The sequence below is a fragment of the Rhipicephalus microplus genome, chromosome 6, assembly GCF_043290135.1.
Source record: "Rhipicephalus microplus isolate Deutch F79 chromosome 6, USDA_Rmic, whole genome shotgun sequence".
NCBI classification, from domain to species: domain Eukaryota; kingdom Metazoa; phylum Arthropoda; class Arachnida; order Ixodida; family Ixodidae; genus Rhipicephalus; species Rhipicephalus microplus.
In genome coordinates this window covers 38,804,604-38,820,482 of record NC_134705.1, presented here as the reverse complement: position 1 = coordinate 38,820,482, position 15,879 = coordinate 38,804,604, and the positions used below count along the sequence as shown (strand labels likewise).

Sequence of the window (15,879 nt, the reverse complement as noted above, 5' to 3'; positions counted from 1 at the left end):
GTAAACAACACATCCAATAATGAAAATAATGTCACGGAACTCATGTACAGCATCATTTGCCTCCACGTCGTATTATTGTGCTGATTTTAAAGCGACATATCAACAATTCTCATTCATGCTTCGCATGAACACGATAGTTCCCCCTCCCTCGAGATGCCCATCACTAGCGGTAAGTGGTAGATATAAATAGCTTGCCGTTTGAGCGTTTCAGGTCGTGCTCCTCGGTGGCTCACTAGTTATTGCCTCGAATTCATGACTCAGGTGTTTGATGAAGTTCGATGCTGCGCACAGACATCTTTGAGGATTTTTTCGTTCTAGTGTTTTCACATTTATAGATACGTATACATATACGGTCATTGACGGCGACGCTCATGTCGACGACGGCGCCAGCGGCGAAATCAGGCGGAGAGTGTTCATATTATTGCTTTCGCAAGAAAAAAGTAACGAGATGCCCACGTTTTTCACTGTATGGCAATACAATCGATGCGTCCTAAAATTATTTCGCTACTGTGATACAAATACATTTAGAAAATGCTTCTCGATACAGGCTTTCTAAAGACATTCAAAACAGACATTTAAAGGTGCGCTAATGATGCTGCATCCCCGCGCTGGCACGTAAAGTCAGGTGTTCTTCAAGGCTGCGTCTTGGGCCCATTGCTATCTTTAATTTATAATAACGACTTACCTACTGTTATTATAAGCCATATAAAACTTTTTGCCGACGATTGTGTTCTATATCGTAAAATAACTAATCAGCATGATAACGTTATTCTTCAGTCAGACCTAGATAACATATATAAGTGGTGCTCACAAAGGCTAATGTTCCTAAATTCCATTAAATGCAAAATCATGTCTTTTTCGCATCGCTCTGGCTCATCCACTTCTTTCGGCTATACCATCAATAACATCAATCTTGATTACGTAACCTCATATAAATATCTCAGATTTCAGCTAACCAATAATCTTTCTTGGCATGCGCACATCAACTACATCACTAACAATTCCAACAGATCTCTCGGCTACCTACGTAGAGTTTTTTCTAAAGTCCCTCCCATTTAAAATTAATACTGTATAAAACGCTAATTAGACCTAAGCTTGAGTATACGTTAAATGTGTGCTACCCCGGTCAAAAAACATTATTAGCAATCATTGAGTCGGTTCAAAATCAGTCAGCACGTTTCATTAATTAAAACTATACCCGCACATCTAGCGTTTCACTAATGAAATCAAACCTTGGACTAATTGATTTGCTAATTCGAAGAAAAATTTCTCGTCGATGCCTTTTTCACAAAATCATTTAGAAAAATAATTCACTTAAGCAGGAACTCATCTCGCAACCTTCATACATATTGTCACGTCTTGATCATCAGTATAAAGTTTTTATTCCTTTCTGCCGTACTAACGTTTTTTCAGACTCCTTTTTGCCAAAGACCAGTGCCTAGTGGAACCACCTTCCCCCTCCATCGCCTCCATTGAGGACGTGTCATCCTTCAAGACTGCACTAACCGATCATATCTTAAGCCTCTAATAACTGAACATTGTATGAACATGTATTCTAATTAATTGGTTGTATTATTGTGTTCTGTTATTGCTGCATTTTTGTTATATTGCCACATTGAATATGCAGCACGAAGAGAACAACGAAGAACACGCGCAGCGAGTGAAGAAGACGAGGTTCTCTTCTGATCAGTTTACCAGTATTCTAATACAATTAAAGTGAGTTCCCTGGATTCGACTGCTGCTGTTTCTGCATTGTGACACTGGTGGAGGTGCTGGGTAAATGTTCGGGACGCCTGACAACAGCCCCGCATCTGGTCAAGGAAGACTTCCGCGCATCGACATCCCCGTTCACCGCAGCAGCCGGCGCCTGTTAGGCCTCAGCCCGGAGTTTGGTCCATTGCCGGAAAGCGTGACTGTGCCAGAAAGCATGACGGCGCCTGGAAGCACTGGCCCCAACATGTCCAGCCCAAGCACGACACAGGTGACTGTTTTGAACCTTCGACTTCCGGTTGTATTCCACGGAAACACATATGAGGATGCACATGACTGGCTCGAGGAATTCGAGCACACAGCGAATGTTAACGGTTGGAACACCACACAGAAATTGGGCTACGTTTATTTTCCGCTTCAAGACGGAGCCCGAACGTGGTTCACGAATCGCGTGTGGTCGTCTTGGGACGAGTTCCGGCAGAAGTTTCTCGACACGTTCGCGAGCACTGAAAGACGAGAAATTGCACAGCGTCTCCTCGAGTCACGGATTCAGAAACCAAATGAATCCGTTACGATGTTTGTTGAGGACATGGCGCGGCTATTTCGTCGAGCAGATTCTAATATGCCCGAAGCCAAAAAGGTTAGCCACCTCATGCGGGGCGTTAAAGAGCAGCTGTTCGCTGGCCTCGTACGAAACCCGCCTACAAGTGTGGATGAATTCTCCAAGGAGGCGACATCTATCGAACGCGCACTGCATCAACGTTATCGCCAGTATGACCGCCCAACCCACAGTGCACCGATCAGCGTGGCAGCCTCTACCACAGCAACAACACCCGACGAAGATTCTTTGCGCCAACTAATACGAGAAATCGTACAAGAAGAGAACCTCGTCTTCTTCACTCGCTGCGCGTGTTCTTCGTTGTTCTCTTCGTGCTGCATATTCAATGTGGCATATTCAATGTGGCAATGTGGCAATGCCTGAGCGACGTTAATTACGTGGTCGTTCCTGACAACCCCTCGACAACTCGCCAGCAAAAACCAGAAATCGTGCACGTTGTGCGAATGAAGCCCTACTTTTCGGACTGATTTACATCATACATCTACTACACCGTCTTTTGTAGAAGAGCATCGGGACGCTGCTCTCTGGAGGGGGGCAAATGCCACATTGAATATGCAGCACGAAGAGAACAAGGAAGAACACGCGCAGCGAGTGAAGAAGACGAGGTTCTCTTCTGATCAGTTTACCAGTATTCTAATACAATTAAAGTGAGTTCCCTGGATTCGACTGCTGCTGTTTCTGCATTGTGACAATATTACCCACCCCCTATGTAACGCCTTTACGGGCTCTGAGGGTAATGTAAATAAATCAATCAATAAATAAAGGTATCTAAAATGATATCATGTTACTCTTCTGTCATGATCACGATACTGCTCAGCCATTTTCCATTGTTGCGAATATATTTGCTGTGAAAAACAACTGATTCCTACATTCTTCCATGGTACATGAGGATCGTTCACTATCATAAACTATTTTCGAGCATAAGAAAGTTTATTATGTTTCCGCTTGTTTTGCGCTCCTCTTCTAAATGAGTATTTCCCTTATTGCTCATAAGCGTCCGGCAACACTGGTTCACGTCTTCATCTCTCTCGCACAACTACAAAAGGGGAAGAGAATGTAGAGCAAGTGTAAAAGAAGAAATGGAAAGAATGTACAACAGGGGAAAACCTGTCGTTACTGGGGAAAGGAAAAGCGACACAGATAAGTGAGGAAGATAAGATACAGAAACGGAGAGAAGTAAATACATACACACCAAAAAATTTCGTAATCGTTCAACGGATCGGGTCACTCGTGCAAATCTTCAACCGTGCGTTCATCGCTTTCTGGCGTGACGCTCACCCCGCCGTGGTGGTCTAGTGGCTAAGGTACTCTGCTGCTGACCCACAGGTCACGCGATCTAATCCCAGCGGCGGCGGCTGCATTTCCGATGGAGGCGGAAATGTTGTAGGCCAGTTTGCACAGATTTGGATGCTCGTTAAAGAACCGCAGGTGGTCTGAATTTCCAGAACGCTCCACTACGGCGTCTCTGCCGTAGTGGAGCGGTGGTGGTTTTTGGACGTCTAACACAACATATCAATATACGGCGTGGTGCTTGACCTTTCAGGCACTTATTGACTGAGTGAATAATCGTCGAAGTGCGCAGAAACTGTTGAGAGACGCTGTCTTGGGAAGCTGTACCGCGGACATTAGCATTGGATGTGTTCGATGAATATGTTAACACGGCAATGGTCAGATGCAACAATGTCTGTCATTTTGACGCGGCAAGCAGTGGTGTTCGTAAAAGACACCCCAAGTTACCTACCTTGAAATATTGTTTGTCATGGGTTGTTGTAATGAAGGCGAAAATGCTGTAGACCCGTGTGGTTAGAGTTTCGTGCACGTTCAAGATCCTTTGGTAATCAAAATTTCCGAAGCCCTTCACTACGGCGTCTCTCAAAATTATATTGTGGTTTCGGGACGTAAAACCCCACAAATGAATCATCAACAAAGGATCGGTGTAGACATTAGCATGGAATGTGTTCGATGATTTCGTCACTGCCGCAGGGGTCAGATGCCACAATGTCTGCCGTTCTGACGTTACAAACAGTAGCGTTCGTAAAGGACACCCCAACTAACATGCAGAAGAAAGTATTTGTCACGAATTGGTGTAGCCCAGGTGGAATATATTTAGCTGTAGGCCCAAGCACTGGTGGTTAAGCTGACACGATTTCAAGATAGATTGCCACGTCAAATCAGGAGACCATACAGAGAAAAAATACCTAATAAAAAATAAGGCCAACTTAAGCCTTGCTCAACATACTTATGTAAGCATTGTTAGCTCTGCCGGCCCGGTAAATCTCAGATCAAGGCACTGCTGATATGTGATACACGTCTTATAAAGTACAATAGGGCAATTTTCTTGTCTCCTGGCTTGTATATCAACTCAAAACCCGTTTGTCTAACACCGTCCACGCGAAAGACCCCGTGCAGTTTGCCGATATTTTTTCCTCCCTAAACTTGGCCTTCCTTGCTTGCTGGTTTCTCCGATTGCTTACACTGATAACTGGACACGTCAATAATTTGAGCTGTCTTATCCGCTGTCTACCATTCATTCCTGCTCTTCTCCACTGATTTTTTTTGCTGTTGCTTTCTTATAATTATCTTCTTCTACCTTTGGGGCAGAGGAATCAAGATGAATAAATACGCGGTGCTTAACAAAGCGGCTGCATTGGCTTCAGAGACACACTCCTGTGCAAAACTTTTCTGAATGAAATCAAGAAAACATACATCTCTCAAGCGGTTCCCGTTACCCACCCTGATTACACAGGGCTGGCAAATGATGATTTAGACAACGAGATCGGTGAATGTGGGACGCCTCGCAAAAACTCAATACTAGATTAGCACCTGGACTAGATGGCATAACTAGCAAAACGCTATGCGATTTGGATGACGAGTTCATAACTAAGTTACCTCAATTTATTACCAAATCCTCGAAAGCAGGACAGATTCGGCAACAATGGAAGACGTGAAGAAAAATCGTGTTAATAGTGAAGCCAGGCAAGTGACTGCAGATTGCCGACTTGAGACCCATATATCTCACATCTTGCGTGGGGGAACTCATAGAGCACGTAATTATGGAGTGGATAATCACCTATCTCGAGGACCGGGATGCGCTTCCACCCACAATGATAGGGCTCAGGAGGAACCTCTCAGCGCAAGACGTAATTCTACAGTTAAAATATCAGATTATAGATAATCCGGGAACAGTGACAAAGGCCATTCTAGGGTTAGACCTCAAGAAGGCCTTTGATAATGTAACCCATACAACGGTGCTAAAAAGGGTAAATGATCTAGGTCTGGGACAACGGACGTACAATTACGTGCGTAATTTTTTGACGGGAAGGAAGGCACAGATCATGATAGGGGGCCTAGTTTCGGAGGAAATTGAGATGGGCAGTGCAGGTACGCCGCAACGCTCGGTATTGTTGCCTATATTATTCAATCTGGCCCTAGTTGGACTTCCAACCAAACTGCAATCAATCAAAAGACTGAATCATACAATATATGCAGATGACATCACCCTGTGGATTAGAAGTGGGAGTGATAGTAAAATAGAGGAAACGCTTCATACAGCAGTCTAAACGGTCAAGCGGTATCTGGAAGGTACTGGGCTAGCCTGCTCTGCGGAAAAATCAGAGCTGTTGCTGTACAGACCTACTCGTAGAGGTCGCAAACCAGGCAACTGCCTGCAAGATCTCACTCATAGAGAAGAATTAGATTTAAGAACAGCCGATGGAAAAACCATACCCATAGTCGACAGGATCAGGGTACTGGGTCTGCTCATCGAAGCCAAGGGCAACAACGAAGAAACCTTCAGCCAACTGAATGCAACTGTAGCCCAAATAATGAGATTCATAAAAAGGATAGCAACTAAGCACAGAGGCATGATGGAGGAAAACACGATAATGTTGATACAGGCATTCGTGATAAGCAGATTTGCATACGTTGCGCCGTACTTAAAATTGCAACTCCTAGAAAAGATCAAGTTAGACTGCCTCATTCGAAAAATATTCAAACTAGCCATAGGGCTACCAATTACCACAAGCACCGACAAACTGCTACAGCTAGGCCTGCACAATACCATGGATGAGATCATTGAGGCGCAGCGTACGGCGCAATATGAACGTCTCTCTAAGACACGAGTAGGAAGACATATCCTAGAGAGACTAGGGATAACGTATCAGACACAACACGGCGTCAAGGTGAACATCCCAAGAGAGACCATAGAAACAACGATGATACCCCCTTTGCCAAAAAACATGCACCCCGAACACAATAAGGCCAGACGAGAGACAAGAGCAAAGCAAATAAAAAAAACTTCGGTAATGACAAGGACGCAGTTTTCGTAGAGACTGGTCGATACAAGCGCAGACGGGGGTTTATGGCAGCCGTAATCGATTGCAACAAACGCTGTACGACATGCGCGACGATACGCACCACAAGTACCGAGACAGTGGAAGAGATAGCCATAGCGCTTGCAGTAGCTCAGACAAACGCAATCGTAATAGTCAGTGATGATGATGATGAAAAACATTTATTATAAAAGAGAGAGGTACGGGGCCAAAGCATGACCCCGCTACATGGTCGGCGTCCTTAGTCTGGGACACCGCATGACGAGGCCCCTACTCGCGCCCGTCTCACCAGAGCCCGTTGAGACTCTAGTGATGAGCAGTTGAGGAGGGCAGTCTCCCATGCCTCTCGGGAAGGGGTAGGGGAAGGGGGTAGGTTGGGATTTTTCGGACATGCCCTCACCATGTGGAAGATATCACACGTCTCCCCACAGTGTGGGCACCGCCCATCTGTGTTCGCATCGAAATGTTTTAGGATTGCAGGACTGAGTAGAGTACCTGTCTGCAGGTGCCTTAGAGTTCGCTCTTCCGCCTTACTCAGCCCCTTTGCAGGAGCCGGGTAAAGGCGGTGAGTGTCGCGATAATAGGTCAGAGTTTCTTTGAACCGCAGCAGCGGTGTATTGGCCTCCGAGTCATAAGAGCCAAGGTGAGGAGCCCGGTGGGTAAGCGCTCGGGCGGCCGCGTCAGCGGCCTCTTTACCTCGTAAGTCCTGATGGCCAGGAGCCCACACGATGCGTTTCGGGGCTGGATCAGTGAGAGCCCGTTTTAGAATTTGGCTGGCTAGGGGGGATATCTCTCCTACCAAGTAATGAGCACATGCTTTCCGGAAGTCCGTGATGATAACTTTCGAGTTGGGGTCCGCAGCAGCAAGCGCTATCACGACTTCCTCAGCGCGCTCTGGATTTAGTGCTCGGAACGAGAGCCCATTGACATGCTTTTCCCGGTGAACTACACAGGCCGTGTAAAATCTCGTGGGCGAAGGCCCCGCTATATCTACGTAGAATACACCAGGTCGGGAGCCGTGTTGCCTCTCAAGCGTCCGAGCCCGTGCCTGTCTTCTGCTTTCGTGCGCGTGCTTATCCATGTTACTGGGGAGTGGAGAGACCGAGAGCATATGCCGTCACAGTTCCGGAATACGCTCCGCCTCCTCTGCAGTGCAAGTGTGCTGTATATGTAAGCGGTTCAGCAGGTGGCGCCCGGGAGCCGTCTGCACGAGCCGCGTATATTGATTCATAAGGTGGGCCTTCCGCAACTCCTGGTAGGAGTTGAGCACACCTAACGCCCTCAGTTTGGCGTTGGAAGTGGCCACCGGGAGATCCAGAGCTCGTTTAGTAGCCTTACGAATGATGGCATCTATTCTTTCGTCTTCTTGCTTGTTAGTGCGAAGGTATGGGACGGCGTAGAGGATCCGGCTAGTCACGAAGGCATGGGCGAGCCGAAGCGCGTTCTTGCCCCACAGACCACCCCGCTTGTTGGAAACGCGGTGGATCATGCGCCCTACCTGTTCACCTATTCTCTTGAGTTTCGCTATAGTGGAGTCCGGTCCGAGTCTGTGGTGAATGAACAGGCCCAGAATCCGGAGCTCCTCCACCTCTCTGATGGGAACCCCAGACAAGGAGATGTGTATGGCTGACTTATTTCTTGGCTTCGCTCTAACGTGCAGAAGTTCTGATTTGTTTGGAGCACATTGGAGTCCACAATCGTTGGCATACGCCTCGACTATGGATGTGGCCTGCTGAAGGCGTTCCTGCATTTCACCAAGGCTCCCTTCAGTGGTCCAGATTGTAATATCATCGGCATATACTGCGTGTTGTGTGCCTTCAATCCTGGCCAATTCGCTTGGGAGGCGCATCATAGCAATGTTGAAAAGGAGCGGTGATAACACTGCTCCCTGTGGGGTACCCCGCGTTCCCATAATGTACGGGCCATATTCCTCGTCCTCGATCTGAAAAAAATGCCTGGCGTTTAGAGACTGGCGTTTAGATAGTCAGTGACTCTCAAACGGCAAGGAGAAACTTTGCCAATGGCTACATCTTCCCGGAGGCACTACGTATTCTACAAGGAGGGTGTCGAACAAGCCCCAGAAATACATATATTATATGGACACCTGCTCATGCCATCGCGGGGGACAGCAACAACGGGGCTGTACATGACGCAGCTCGAGGGCTCACTGACCGAGCCGCCCTCTCAAGTGCCACCCCAGCCTTCTCCGGTGATTACGGCCCGGCGGACGAGTTGAAGTGGGAAGCAGATTGACCAGATACAATTACATTACAAAACATTAGAGAATTCAGAGGGGCATATTCCCGCCTCCTCACGCAAAATTAACAAAAAGACAGTCTGTCGAATGGCGGCAGTTACAAACAAGGACGTATCCGAATTGTGCACTCTTGCACATTATATATCCTGATATATACAAAACGGACAGGTGCAAGTGGTGCGACTCCAGAGCCATTCTGGAGCATATCTTATGGGAATGTAGAGGTATTAGTGCCCATAACGAGTATGCGGCCTCTGGTGACAGCGTTCGCGCGCGCTGGGAAGCTGAAGTGCTCAGCCGCGTTCTCGAAGACCAAATGTGGGCCATCCAGCGAGCCGAGGAAGCCGCCAGGAGCCAAGGATTCCTGGCCGTAACCTAGGCGGGGCCATTCGCCCTTCCCATCTACTCGCCGGACTCTGAATAAAGTTATTTCCTCCTCCTCCTCTCAAGCTTGCAATTTCGCTTGAATATCTACCTTAGCTGAAGAGCCAAGAAAAGTAAGTCCTTAAATGATTCAATAAATCAATCAGTAATTACTGCAAGATGCTCAACTTCAAAGGACGTTATGGTCGTCCATTTGCATGCCCAAAATAAAATTTGCAAATAGGCGCTATTTATAAGATTTCGAAAATTTCCCACTCTACATTACGTTCGTCACGTCTTGAAGTTATGTTGACGTACCTTTCTGGCCATAAAGAGCTGCTACTGCGTTCAATTTTGTGGCGTGCGACTCACGGTCATGGCGTCTTCATCGGTACAGAAACAATATATACGAAAATTACGATCTTGTGTTTAGGTGCACAAGTTAAAGCAGTAAAAACGTATTTCATTCCGCTACCACGACATTTCTCAACACCTGCAGCGATGTTTTTTAGCATGTAATTCCATTAAATGGCACAGTTTGCTCTACCTTTACGGCAATTAGGACATCCATAATCGCTCTACGTTTCCTGAACGTCTACATGGATGGCTGAGAGCGATGTCCCATTGGAGCGATAAAGCTGTTACACAGAGTGATAACCGTCATTCTTCGCTCACTGAGTGCATCTAACAAGAAAAAAAAACTGAGGGAACCGTTCCACTGAGCTCCACTCATAACTAAAAGTTTTTCCACCAACATGTCGTTTATCCCTATTAAAGTGAACTCCATCCTGCCCGTGCCGAAAGCTCGGCGGCAATTGTTTTTTTTCCTACGTCTTTCCGCGCATTTCGTAGGCTGCACCTAAAGAGCCTTGTGCTAGTCTCTCTACCACCTGACTTGCGCTGAGAAATAGAATATTGGCGTTTTACCTTTACAGGGCGAAGAGCGTTGAGTATTGGCAATCGCTTTGTTGAGGCAAGTGTTGTATAGAAGAAAATGTTTCATCGCGTGATCTCTAGCGTAATTACATGCATAATTCAATGTCTCTAAAACCAACAGTTACCTTGCGAACGAGCAGATATGTTGCGGTAGGTGTGTGGAAACGCGGAAACTGTGCTCTAACTTGTATGTAGAGAACGTGAATGCTCTTGCGGGATGAGTCCCAGTCACCCTCGTAGCAGCAGCGCTGCAAAGGTGTGCACAGGTCGCGTATGATATTTGGACATGTATCATGAGAGCTATCGCCTGCTTAGCATATTAGTTTCGGAGTTTAAGGAAACGTGCAAAAAATGCATCATCAATTATTATGGGGTGTTTCGCGTGCCTAAACCACAATACAATAGTGAGACACGTTTAGAAGTGTGCTCCAATTTTTTTTGGTATAATTTTCCTTGAGGTGCATCGACATCGCCCACCACAGCAGCCTGTAGCATTTTTCAGACATCCAAACACGATAGCCACTGCCGGGACAGAACCCTCTATCACGCAGTCAGTCGCAGGGCATCGTAAGCACTCACCGCCTTGGCGTACAATTCACTATTATGTGCATCACCAAAAAGTACAAGAAATGAAGAGAGTGCACTATAATCGTTGTTGACCAAATGTAACATTAGGCGTAGGAACAAATAAGAGTAAGAAGTTTACCAAGGTATCTCCAGACGACGTGGTTCCCCACTTCAACAGCCGCCACCGGACGTACGATGTACTTGGAGCGTGAGCCAACTCGGAACACTTTTCTTGACCGGCGAGTCTTGAACTGGGTAAGCAGATAAGGTATCTCTAGAGGGGTAGTCTCTGGCAGGGCTCCGTAGGCAGTAGTGTCGTTTTCCCAGTAGAGGTAAAAGAAGCTGTTCAAAAGCACGTAACTCATGGTGCGTGGCGCAGCGCGTTTCAGTCTGGTCACCATTGCAGGTAGACTGTCGTCCTTCCGAGGAACGGCAAATTCGTCCAAGTCGAGCACGAGGACGTAGTCGAAATGGTTCATGCTGCGGTACACGCAGTCATTGAGAGCTGCGAACAGGCCTTCGGTGCGGATCTCTTTTTGTGACCTGCATGGGAAGCTTGCATTTAGGCAGCACTCACATAATCAATGCAACTACCACCTTTAACCGATTGAAGTGGGAGAGTACTTATTGACAACATACACTCGAATGATTTTAGAGTGCCGTCAGGAGAAGTGCGAGATTCAGATTTTGTCAATGGCTCGTTTTCATTCCATAGTAAGATCAGTGATTGCAATCAGCTGTTCTATTATATGCAGCTGCGTCTAACACAGAACGAAGGGTTACCCAAGCGTTTTCATTTTATGAAATATAACGTTGACAAATATTCTTCTATTAGGGCATATGAAAAAGCGCATAATGCTTTAGAAAGTCGAAACAAAGCAATCTCACCGAAACAACATAGTTAGTCAGATTGTTAATAGTGCCACGTTCATTTCTCCAAGTTTTGTTATTACCCCGCTACACTACGTTCAACGCAAACCGCGCCTACGATGTTCGAGAAGGTTCGAGGCTTCAGTAGATCGTTTTAATAAGATTTCAGGAACGTCACAGATTATTCGGGATTTTACATCGCCGCTAGCGATAACGCTAGAACATTCGATGGCAAATGTGTAATTGCTTACACGTTTCGCCGCTTGTCAGTTGATCGACGGCCGACGCTCTGCCCGCCGTTATCAGTATGCGAGTGTCTTGCTGTAATCTGGCATTTCTGTTACGTGGTCACAAGTTAGGTCAATAAATAAAAACTTTTCATTGGGACAAGTCTTCTCTACCTTTGTCAGCGTCACGACACTGTGACATCTGGTGGAGGTGCTGGGTATCGAACCAGTACCTCTGGCATGCCAAAGGAAGAAGTGATTCGCCTGTTCCGGCTGACCCACCCTGACATGACCGAAGATAAAAAGATCGGTTTGCTCATGCGAGGGGTAAAGCAAGATTTCTTCGCTGGGCTGGTGCGTAACCCACCCAAATCAGTTCAAGAGTTTGTCTCGGAGACTGCGACCACTGAGAAGACTTTAGAAAGGCGTACCTAGCTGTACTATTGCCGATAGATGCAAAACGGCATAGCTGTTCACACCCTCGACTCCGATGACATATGCCAAACGATCCAACAGATCATGCGGGAGCAGCTACGGAAGCTGTTGTCTTCATCGCAGGCCCAAGTGGACTCCATTGCCGACATTGTCCGCAAAGTTTGGCAGTATCTTGGAGTTTCCAAAGCACCGCCGCCTCAGCCGCAAACGATAAGCTATGCTGCTTCTGCCCGACGCAACGTCCTCTCTCCGAACCCACACCACCACGCCCACGCCAGACGCCGCCGCTGCCATAACCACCGGTGTCCTATCAATCTCCTCTCGGCCAGCACCTCACATCAAGGAAAAAGACGTTTGGCACGCCCCTGACAACCGCCCGCTATGCCACAACTGCGGGGAGACTGGTCACACCAACGTTATTCTAGTAACGTTGGGCCACACCTGCCGCCGCTGCCAGTACCTAGAAATGGGGCTCCGGGGATTCGCCATCAACGCGCCGCGTCCACAGCTTGGTGAAAAGCCTCGCGATATTGCCGATTACATCACCGAAACACGGTGGCAAGAAGGACGACCATACCGTTCCCCGTCTCCCGGCCGCTACAACTCACCGCACCGCCGACCCTACACTGAACCAATCCATGGCCGGTTGCCTTGCCTGCATCCTTGAGAAAACTAAGGGCAGTAACCGATGGAGGGGCGGTTGCTGTACGACGAACTACCGAAAATACTCCACCGCTGACGACGACGCCGCAACGACACCTTAAGAACACGGCAGTATCCTGCCTAGCCGTGACATCAGAAATTCACGTACCAAATGCGACCCAATGACGCAACACGGAAGTATCAAAAGAAGCCGACGTATTCGTGACCCGATGCCTAAGCCCAACTGCAAAAAAAAATGACGTACTAGCGACCTCGACGTTCTTATCGACGGTCACAATGTGACAGCTCTCGTGGACAGCGGAGCTGAGTATTCCGTCATCAGCGGAGCGTTTTCTACGAGGTTGAAGAAAATGAAGTCCGCGTGGGAGGGCCATGAGATCCGGACGGCTGCAAGTCACTTAGAAACGCCGGCAGTAATCTGCATAGCCGGTCTTCATTATTAACCGGATTTACACCACAAGCGTTGTCGTGCTACGACATTGATCTAGAGACATCATTCTTAGTATGGATTTGCACCTTCACAATGCAGTTTTCAACCTCAGATCAAAGTCGATAACGCTATCAACAGAAAAAGCACTGCTGACCTGCGCCTTTAATGTGCTGGAAGAAGAAGTCACCATTCCTTCTCGCTCCAACGTCAGCATTTTCGTCGGCACACGAATAGCAACAAACATGCAAGACGTCGTTAAAGGCACCAAGTACCTGTTGATCAACCACGAAATTTTTGTTGCCAGAGAAATAGCCGAACTGCGAGGAGGGAAAGCTATAGTAATGCATCCAAACTTCAGCAACGAATACAAGCACGTGAGCAATGAAACCACGGTTGCCTACATCGAAGACATAATGGAAGCCAGCAACGTTTTCGCCCTCGCCGACTCTACCGAAGCTCATACTACGAACCAATCTTGTCAACTAGCTTTCGACGTTAACGCAAGCCTTCCGACGCATAAGCAAAAACAGCTCATAGATCTCCTTCGACAATACAAGGAGTGTTTTTCATCTTCGTCGAAAGTTCGACAGACTCCGGGCGCTAAACATCGGATCCTAGCAGAAAAGAATGCCAGGCCACACCGTCAGAGCCCGTACAGAATATCGACGCGTGAACGCGACGCCATAAAGAAGCAGGTCGATGAAATGCTACGCGACTACATTATCCAGCCTTCAATGAGTTCATCCATGGGCGTCACCTGTTGTATTAGTCAAGAAGAAGGACGGCACCCTACGCTTCTGCGTCGACTATCACCGCCTGAACAACATCACGAAGAAGGACGTTTATCCTTTCCCCCGCATAGACGACATCCAGGATTGACTTCCGAGTGCGAGGTACTTTGCTTTGATGAACCTCAAGACCGGCTATTGGCAGATTGAAGTCGACGAGAGAGATCGAGAAAAGTGCCTTCATAGTACCGGATCGCCTATTCGAGTTCAAGGCCATGCTTTTTGGTCTTTGCTCGGCACCTGCGACTTTCCGACGTGTTATGAATTCAGTACTGACCGGCTAAAGTGGCAGACTGGCCTTATGTGCCTGGACGATGTCGTGGTGTTTTCCTGCAACTTCGACAAACACCTTCGGCGCCTTGAAGCTGTACTGCAAGCTATCAAGAACTGCGGACTCAACCTGAAGGTAGAAAAGTGGTGCTCTGCATACGAGGAGCTCTTGTTCCTGGGTTACGTCATCAGCAAGTCTGGTATTCGCCCCAACATCTTCTATTGCCAGCTTCCAGCCGCCAACTGACAAGAAGGTCGTGCGTCAATTTCTAGGCCTATGCGCCTAATACAGGCGGTTCATCAAAAACTTCACCCACATTGCAGAGGCACTCACTAGCCTTACTAGGACTGAAGTGGAGTTTAAGTGGGAAACTCTGCAAGAGGAAGCAATTCAGGAACTGAAACGACGGCTGCAGACGCCTCCGCTACGTGCACATTTCGACGATTTCGCTGAGACAGAAATACACACCGACCCAGGCAATGTAGGTCCCGGCACCGTTCTTGTGCAGAAGGCTAACGCACTGAAAAGAGTCATCAGCTACGCTAGCCGGTCTTTATCAAAGGCGGAGGCCAACTATTCTCCAACAGGAAAGGAGTGCCTTGTGACCATCTGGGCTACATCGAATTTCCAGCCCTACCTTTATGGCAAGCCTTTCAAAGTTGTTAGTGACCACCACACCTTGTGTTGGCTAGCTAACTTCAAATACTCTTCAGGTCACCTCGCAAGGGGGGGCCTGAGACTTCAAAAATTTGACATTACCTTCGTTTACAAGTCTGAAAGAAAACACTCTGACGCCAACTGATTGTCTTGAGTCCCCGTCAAACCACCGGCCAAAGGACGACCCCGACGATGACTACTTCCTAGGAACCATAAGTGCCGACAACTTCGCCAAGCGACAGCGAGCTGACGCGGAACTCAGGAGCCTTGAAGAATACCTCGAGGGCAAGACCACCGTTGTTCCAAATGTATTTAAACGAGGAGTTAAGTCAGTTTTCTTGCGAAATGGCGTTCTCCCGAAGGAAACCTCCTCGCCACTTTGGGACAACTACCTCGTCGTATTACATTCAGCGTAACGTCCAGACGTTCTTGCTGCTCTACATGACGACCCGAAGTCTGGACATTTGGTGTTTCCCATACGCTCGCCAGAATACAGGAGAAGTAATACTGGCCACGCTTTTTTACCGACGTCACTGGTTATGTGAAGACATGCCGGGAATGCAAATGACAAAATACACCGGCGACTAGGCCAGCCTGACTTCTCCAGCTCATCAAGCCACCTCACCGGCCATTCCAGCAATCAAGATGGAAATATTGGGGCCATTCTCGACGTCAAACTCCGGGAACAAATGGATCGTCGTGGCTGCCGACTACCTCACGCGCAAATCCGAGACAAGGGCCCTTCCGAAAGGCAT

General features: G+C 47.6%; 1 protein-coding gene across 3 annotated transcripts in view; it reads right to left on the bottom strand.

Moving 5' to 3' along the window:
- LOC119167666 (uncharacterized) overlaps positions 1-15,879 on the bottom strand; it is a 266,980-nt gene that overhangs the window by 37,403 nt on the left and 213,698 nt on the right. For all 3 annotated transcript variants that reach the window (XM_037419177.2, XM_075865926.1, XM_075865925.1), the window contains one exon: positions 10,923-11,326. In XM_037419177.2, coding sequence (XP_037275074.2) covers positions 10,923-11,326 — 404 coding nt within the window. The remainder of the gene's footprint in view (positions 1-10,922; positions 11,327-15,879) is intronic.